Source organism: Eutrigla gurnardus (genome assembly GCF_963514095.1).
Source record: "Eutrigla gurnardus genome assembly, chromosome: 1".
In the NCBI taxonomy this organism is placed as follows: Eukaryota; Metazoa; Chordata; class Actinopteri; order Perciformes; family Triglidae; genus Eutrigla; species Eutrigla gurnardus.
In genome coordinates, this window is record NC_139915.1 from 30701002 (window position 1) to 30709580 (window position 8579).

The 8579-nt window shown below is 43.1% G+C and overlaps 1 protein-coding gene across 1 annotated transcript; it reads left to right on the forward strand.

Moving 5' to 3' along the window:
- Positions 1 to 4032: 4032 nt before the first annotated feature.
- LOC311010577 (uncharacterized protein) lies at positions 4033 to 7652 on the forward strand (the record flags this gene model as incomplete). The annotated part of the gene is made up of 2 exons (XM_084005123.1): positions 4033 to 4735; positions 7627 to 7652. Coding segments are annotated over 2 exons (729 nt in total), but the record flags the coding sequence as incomplete, so codon positions are not given.
- Positions 7653 to 8579: the final 927 nt, after the last annotated feature.

Consider the following 8579-nt stretch of genomic DNA (forward strand, 5'->3'; position numbering starts at 1 on the left):
TCAATACAAGCTCCGAAGCAGAGGTAACATACCCGCCAGACGCCTTAACGGACTTTCACCGACCGGACTCGCGCTGTGAAGCGATCTCAAGTAAGAGTGTTTGTCTGGGCAGAGACCGGACAGCTGCCGTGCGTGTTTAATTAATCCCTCTCGGTGTGTGACGTTTACCGGACCGCCGAGTCCCGTTCCATGTGGTTGAGACCACCTCACCTTAACCCGCTACGCTGTTTTTGTGCCGCGGCCGACGAACCCGGGTTCGGTCGCCGGGCTTCTGGGTGATAAAGGACAGCTGTTGTTTGTTACAGGCAGCCAGGTTTCCCTCCTGCTGTCTTCTTTCCTCGTTCCTTTGTTCCGTCTCCGCGGGCTCGTCCGCCATCTTGCCCTGCTGCTCCTCTCCCGCCTTCTTCACCGGAACCAAAGAGTATATAGACACCAAGAGGCAAATCTCAATGCATTTACATTTAGCTAAGTAGCAGATGCTTTTATCCAAAGCGACTTAGAATAAGTACATTTGTGTGAAGAGTGCAACAGTACATCTCTATCAGTACAGTGAGGATTTCAATCCGCCCGCTGGCTAAGTTAACCCGTAGCTAGTAAACAACAGAGATACGTGCTAAGATACAGATTTGTGGGTTTTTTTGGGAGGGAGAGAGGTAGTAGAGGGAGGAGGGTCAGCAGAGTCCAGGGGCCTCATGTACTTAAGAGAATAAGAATTGCGTGGATTTCCTACTGAAACATGGCGTACGCTAGAATCCAGAAACTGTCGTACGCACAAAAAAAATCAGATGTATCAAAGTGTGCGTAAGCATGGATCCAAGCACTTTTCCTTTGTACATCCCAATCAACATGGAATTGAGCGCACATGTAGAAGTGCTAAACTCCTCCCTGTCCACGCCCCCATTTAAATATGCAAATCATTTTAAATAGGGCCTGCACCGGGGATTCCCCTCTCTGCACCATCAGATCTAGAAAATGAGTAAAGGGAAGAAGCGCAACTTCACCGAGTCTGAGCTCGAAACGCTCTTAAACGAAGACGAGACTCGAAGACCAGTATTATTTGGTAGCCTCTCATCAGGCATAAACACAAAAAAAAAGAAATGTGAGTGGTGAGGCAGTGAACACTGTGGGGTCGGAGCAGCGCACACTCCCTGAAATAAAAAAGAAATGGTCCGACGTGAAGGTGGAGGTGAAGAGGAGGAATTCGGCCCACCGCCGAAGCGTGACCGCAACGGGCGGGGGGACAGGAGGATATCAATATATTATATATTATATTATTATATATATTAATGACTGCAGAAATGCGCCGTGGCTACTGCAGAGTGACATTTCCAACTTTACGCACGCGTTTATCGACACAAATACTGAACACAAGGAGACAATAAAGGGCTTGTTAGATAGCTCTGCCGCTCTTTTTTCACCAGGGAAAAACAAATGCACATATTTTAATGCACGTGCCCAAATGGGCATCGTGCTGATTTACACTCCGGGCGCAATTAAACGGATACATTTACTCACTGAGAAGCCACCCATTGCGCACCGTGCCAGCCTCCAGCCTGTTACCAACCATGCTATTAGTAAGAATGAACGAGTCATGCGTTGAACCAGGCCACCTTGCCACGATGTTGGTGAGCTGCATTTGCGCATCACATATTATTTGAACATTTATTGAATGAAAATGTTTCCTGTTGACAAAAACAAATTCATCCTGTGATGGCGCTTACAGCAACATGTGTGCAGTCAATAGCTCCGATTACATTAGTGAAACCGGCTCTTGCTGCAAATTGCGCTTTAATGTTGGCCTGTTCAACAGCATTGTACGGGAATTTGATGTACCTGGATGACATTCTTATGATCCCGTCCCACACAGCTGGCATGGCTTGGCTCAGAGTGGACTGGCACACTCCTGACCGGTCGGCCAGTTCCCTCTGGAAGGCTCCTGTTGCCAGAAACCCCAGAGTGGTCAGCACCTGTGTGGGCGCGGACAACCCCTGGCTCCTGGCTGTGTTTCTTTCTAGGGCCGGCCGCAGCTCTGCGCACAGCTCCAGTAACACTTGCCTCGGCAACTTAAAACGACTCACGAGCCAGTTAGCCATTTGCTAACATATCCTCCCGTTCTCTAAACACCCTCTCACGTCTGATGTTACCGTTTGCGATGTCTTCTAACAAGGCCAAGGCTGCCATTGTTAATGCCATTTTTTCATCACTTTGCGCATGCTTTTATATCCATCCATATGACTGCAAACACGTGTGTGTTAATTAGGGATGTCCCGATCCAGCTTTTTGCACTTCCGATCCGATACCGATATTGTAGCTTTTAGTATCGGCCGATACCGATACTAGCTGATCCAAGCATGTATTAAAGATTAAAGATATTTAATTTTACATTCAACATTTTTGTTCAACCAGAGTGTATGCAAGATCACAAGGAGACAGTGACTTATTAAGGTGCTGGTTGATGGTAATGATCCCAAATTAGGGGCCGGAAAAATATGGCTGGAAAATGATGAGCATCACATTAATAGCTACAGATACTGTAAAACACTATAACGACATATGAGTGCATTTATTGTCTTATTTTATCAAGTAAAAAAAAGTTGTATAGGTTTACTCAACAGCTTAATAGTTCATAGAAATTCAGGTAGAAATAGGTTAACTCAGAGTTCCACATCTTATCAAAAACAATCCTCCCCCACAGACGTCATCACGTCCTAATACTACACACACAATATGGCTTGATGCTGTTTTGAAGGAGTGCATATATTTATCGACAACACTCGACCTGCATCAGCGCATGTGCGCACGAGCGGATCTGTGCGAGCAGGCAGCGCGGAAGCCGGTCCGGTTCCGCTCACACCACGAGTCTGAAGAGTGCAACAGCTTATCAAAATACAGTGTCAACTCCGTGAGTAGAAAGCGACATCGTGGTGGTTTAACGAGGCGGAACGGCGTCAGAACAAAATCAAGCGCGTAAAGTACACGAAGAAGAACGTAGCGGGAGCGCGCGGCGAGGATTGTTGTGGCTGCGCGTCTTGCGGAGCAAGTCTGTGCTGCGCAGAGGCGCTCCTAATGTAAATGTTTATGCACAGACAAGTCTGTCTTGTTGTTGTTTAGTGGATGCTGGACAGGTCGCAAGGTGTGCGCTAGGTGTGCTGGAAAACGCGGACCGTATTTTGGGGAAAACCGGAAAAAACTGGAATGGATTACCTACATCGGTGCGCTGGAAAACACGGACCGGAGTTTTGAAAAAAAAACTGGATCGGGAGTCCGGATCGGGATTTTCCCGTGCAGGCCGATCCGATATCGATATGCATTTTTTGCTAATATCGGCGGCCGATCCGATCCAAATATCGGATCGGGACATCCCTAGTGTTAATTGTCCTTTAATGTGTCTCTGATATGCACATTACTCTGAGGACTAATTGTTTTCACATAATTAGCAGTTTCCCAGCATCACCTCAGAGTGTCGCCAAAGGAACAATAGCTGTAGAAACGTGCGTACGCCAGCCATGAAGCTGGCGTGGGACACCGCACATTTCCACGCTCATTTCACTTTTGATACATCTGAACGTTGGTGTGGAAAATTACGTACGCCACGTTTTTGTGCGTACGCAACATTGATACATGAGGCCCCAGGTGAACTCTGAACAACAGGGTCTTGGGTCTCTTATGGAGGATGGGAAGCAGTTCTGCGGTCAATGGAACGAACATCTGTGTCCTTTGGATTGAAAGTGACCGTTAAACTTCCCATCATGCATTGGGAAACTAGTAGCGCCTATGAAATCCGTTTAGTTTTCCCCCAATTTCCCGTATATTGAGTAGCTGTGAGCAACAATAATTGTAATAATAACTGTAATTGTTTTTCCAGTCTCTAGCAGACACATTTGCCAAATCTAGCATTATGTAAAACTGATTTAGAAAATAACATTTATTGTAATTAAAAATGTGGGGTTCTAACATTTATTTTGTGTACCAAGTTTTTTGCGACTAAGTGCTCAGCTGTTTTACTAACATATCTCTGTGTGATGTTACTGTTTTCCTGCAGACGTCCAGCAGCTGATGGCGTGTAAAGAAGAGGTTCCCTTTGAGCAGCAGGACTGGGGCTCCAGTCTGGACCAGGAGGATCCAGAGCCCCCACACATCAAAGAGGAACAGGAGGAAGTCTGGATCAGTCAGGAGGGAGAGCAGCTTCAAGGGCTGGAGGAGGCTGATATCAAGTTCCCAGTCACTCTTGTCCCTGTGAAGAGTGAAGAAGATGAAGACGATGAAGAGAAGCCTCAGTTCTCAGGGCTGGCTTCAGCTGCAGCCAGCAGCTCAACTGAACAGATGAAAACAGAAGCTGGTGAAGAGGACTGTGGAGGACTGGAACCACAACCAGATACTGATGACATGACTGAAGACTCTTCTGACATTGATGACATGACTGAAGACTCATCTGAGACTGATGACAGTGATGATTGGCAGGAGACCAGAGAACCTCAGTCAGGTTTAAAGGCTTGGACCAATGAAGAAGTCCCTGACAGTGATTCTAGATGTAGTACTGGAGAGAAACCATTCAGATGCTCCGTATGTGGGAAAACATTTGACCGTAGAAAAAATATGAAGACACACATGAGAACCCACACAGGAGAAAAACCTTTTAGCTGTTCAGTTTGTCAGAAAACTTTTACAGAAAGTGGAAGTTTAAACGCACACATGAGAACTCATACAGGAGAAAAACCTTTCAGCTGTTCAGTTTGTAAGAAAACTTTCACGCAGGGAGGACACTTAAAGAGACACATGAGAACTCACACAGGAGAGAAACCTTTTAGCTGTTCAGTTTGTCAGAAAACTTCTACAGAAAGTGGAAATTTAATCGTACACTTGAGAACTCACACAGGAAAAAAACCTTTCAGCTGCTCAGTTTGTCAAAAACAATTCAAATACCTTCAAAGTGTAAAGACACACATGAGATTTCACACAGGATAGATGTTTCAGCTGCTCAGTTTGTAAACAAGACTCGGTGAAACCTCGTATCTGGCTGGACCGAGTCTGGTCAATGTGCCTAATTGCAGATAAGTCAAACTTCTCAACTCAACGATTATTTTTTTAAACACCGAATGAAATGAAATCCATCTCTCTCTCGACTCAAACTGTTTCTACAATCTGCAGCCCACCAGTCAGTCACCATTGCAACACTGTTGTTGATGAAGCAGACCAATCAAGTGATTTCCTTGCTGCATTAGCACCGCTGTACGTCATACTGTGATATTTTGGTATTTTCGTCAAGCCATGTGTGAATCATTTGTATAAATGCACGTTCACAGCTTTCTTCAGTAGATCACGGTGTTGCTCACAGATTTACTGATGCAGACGTGCGGCCGCGTACTTTTCACCAAGTCAGCTGCAGCGTCTGATGGACATGTATGAGGAAATAAAGCGTATTACATGCAAAAAAGGAAATACGGCTGAAAAGAGCGTGGCAGACAATTATGGCAGACCGACTGAATGCAAAGCCTAAAAGTCTACATTTACTAACCACGGATCTTAACTGAAACCGTCATTATTGTACCATTCAAGCAGTGACTTGGTTTTTGTGTATTGTGTGTGTAACCTACTTTATTGAGAGACCTGTACTAGATGGTCTGGGTGAATGAAACTTCCTCGTGTGTGCTTTAGAGCACATTATACTGGAATATCCGGGACCCTTATTTTGAAATGGCATGAACAGGAAGTGTCCTATCTGTAATGTGCTGCTATGAACTATGTGAGTGCAATAAAGGAGTGGCCACACATGTATGACTTTATATGTTGCCCTTCTGACTGACTTAATTGAAAACACCTTTGAAAATAATAATGGTCACAATGTTAAAATAATAACAGCAGGCTGATATGTAGCCTACCTGTGGTACTTTAATGCAGTTTCAGGAAAATAAGGCAAAATACATGGATAAGAACATGGAATAACTGTCAAAAAGACATCGGTTTCTGATCGGAGTGACTGCTGACTGAACAGAGGCTGGACTAGGAAGCAGGATTCGGGCTTAGCGAGGGAACTTCAGGCTTAACTCTGGGTTTTCCAGCTTCTTTTGTCTGTCATATGTCTGAATGCAAAATAGAATTCCACCACTAGATGGGAGTAATTCCCACACAGTCTCTTTAAAGGTTGTATCAGTGGTTCCGGGCTGAAACATAAATGATCACATTCATCTGTTTTTACCTCACGATCCGCTAGCTGCCCGCCCCATAAGCAGGCCGTCAAAAAAACGTGTCTCCCTCGGCAGCCTAGGTTCCGAGATCGCACAAAAAAAAAAGGGTACTACCAACACCTCAAAAGCAAAATAAACATGACAAAGCGCGTCCATGATCATTTTCAAAACAGGGGAGGGAGGGGCTAGCTTGCTCTGTTTGTTTTGGATCTCGCAACAGAAGTGAGGGCAACCAGAATCGCTGATACAACCTTTAAGTAATAAAATGTTGAATGGGCAGCAGCTTTCTTCCTCCATGTTAGTATTGATGCATTCAGAGAAGATGGATCCCTTGAATCTCCAAACTGTGTTCTGAAAAAGGTCCTCGTAAACAACAACAGGCCACGTTTGTGAAGAATATAGAAGCAGGAACTGAGAGTTAAATTCACACACACGTTTCTGGTCTAGTCCTCATGGGGCCCTCCGCTATGACCTCACTTTAAGTGACTTTAAAGTTATGGATTGTTATTTACATACACTTTGAAGGCACACAAATAGTATAATAATAACTAATAGATATCACCATGAAACTTCCCCAGTTGATTACTGACAGTCAGTCAATTATTTAGTTAAACGTTTTCTGAAATGCTTAAATATGCAATCGAGGCATTATCTAACGGCAACTTTTAGTGAGTTTAGCAGAAATCTCAGATGTAAAAAAAGAAAAAGAAAAAGTGTTATGGAAGCTAAATAGAACATTTAAGAATTGATCAGTGCATGAAAGCTTTTTCCTGGAGTGTCTCATATACTTACATAGTAAAGATGTTTAAAACCAGACAACAAGCATTTAAAACACGTTTTGACACTAAGTGAATCAATAAGGGGTGTTAGTAGAAATGAACCTTCACTCACAACCTCGTGTTCCTTGATTTGATGCTTTTGTTTTTGGTCCAAACAAACGATCTTCATCCGGTGTCGACGTGCTGCAAAGACTGAGAGCTTTTTAGAAAAAATACAATACTATGACCTTTTTCAAAATACTATACTATGACTTTTTCATTATTTTTTTCGACATACTATACTATGACTTTTTTCATAACTTTCTTTAAGAAATTGCAATTTTTTGCCTCGCCTGAATTTGTTTTATTTTTGAGTGAAGCGAGTTAGCTGTGGCTCTGCTATTTAGGCCTAAAAGCTGAATGAAGCCACAGCCACAAGCCTGACCAACAACTGGTAGAAAGTAGGTAAAAAAAAACACCAAAAATTAGTGTTTAGCAGTGGTTTTTGGAGGGCAATGTCCAGACGGAGTTTGGACACTCCAAATGGCCACTTTGTGCCAAGTTACATTATAGGTCTTTGGAGGTAATTCTACTTTTTTTTGTTTATTTTACCAATACTATAACTACTACTAATAATAATAAAAAAAAGTTTCTATTTTTTCTTCTTTTTCTTAATTTCTCAGGTTACCCAAAACCTCTCCAAAAGTAGCCAAATGAGCTTATCATTATCCAAATGAATGTAATGTGACGGAAAACATACCAAACATAACCATTTAGGTAGAAGAACAGTCAAACCAAATAACTTCTTAACAAATAGTCTTTACTTTTTGAATTGCTGTATTTGGTAAAGAAGTGCAAAATCGAACAAATAACAAATATGGCCTGAAAACTGGCTGTGGTGGATCAACATCTACTTCACTGACATCATGCCTTTTGTCCTCAGAGCTGCTGGTGTAAGCAGTGTGTTGAGATTTGCCCCCCTTCCTCTCTATGATCTCCCCTTCACACCTCTGGCAGCAGTTGGGAAGGCTTTGGAGACAGCAGCAGCAGCAGGGGTTGTTGTTGTTGTGGAGGTGGAGGGCTCTTCAGCGGGGGAGGTGGTGGTCTCTGGCTCCCAGTCCTCTCAGATGACTCATCTGATGAAGGGCTGATCCACAGGACATGTCAAAGATCATAGTAAACAATCATTAGCTATATTATTATTATTATTATTATTATATTACTGACCCTCTGATTGAGGTGCAGTGACTGCTATTTGACTCAAATCCCCATTGTCAGATTTCCCCTCTGCTGCAAATAAACACACACTATCTGCTCCCCACCCCCACTTTCAGGTAACCATAGTGATGTAAATTAGCACTAGGGTGCTAATTTAGTCAGGTCTTGTCAGGTGCTTGGCTGGCTTGAAAATCAATGGTTTAGTAATATATAAATCATATTATTGAATTCTATGAATCAACATCATGAAAGTAAGTACCAAGCTGTGATAGTTGAATAACATCACCTTTGTATTCATCACATATCCTGTACATATGAAACATATCCCACAAATTCACATGACACATTTATTTTGGAAAATCAAGCCTATACCCCTTATTCATAAACGCATTGAATAATAATATAATAACATTTCTGA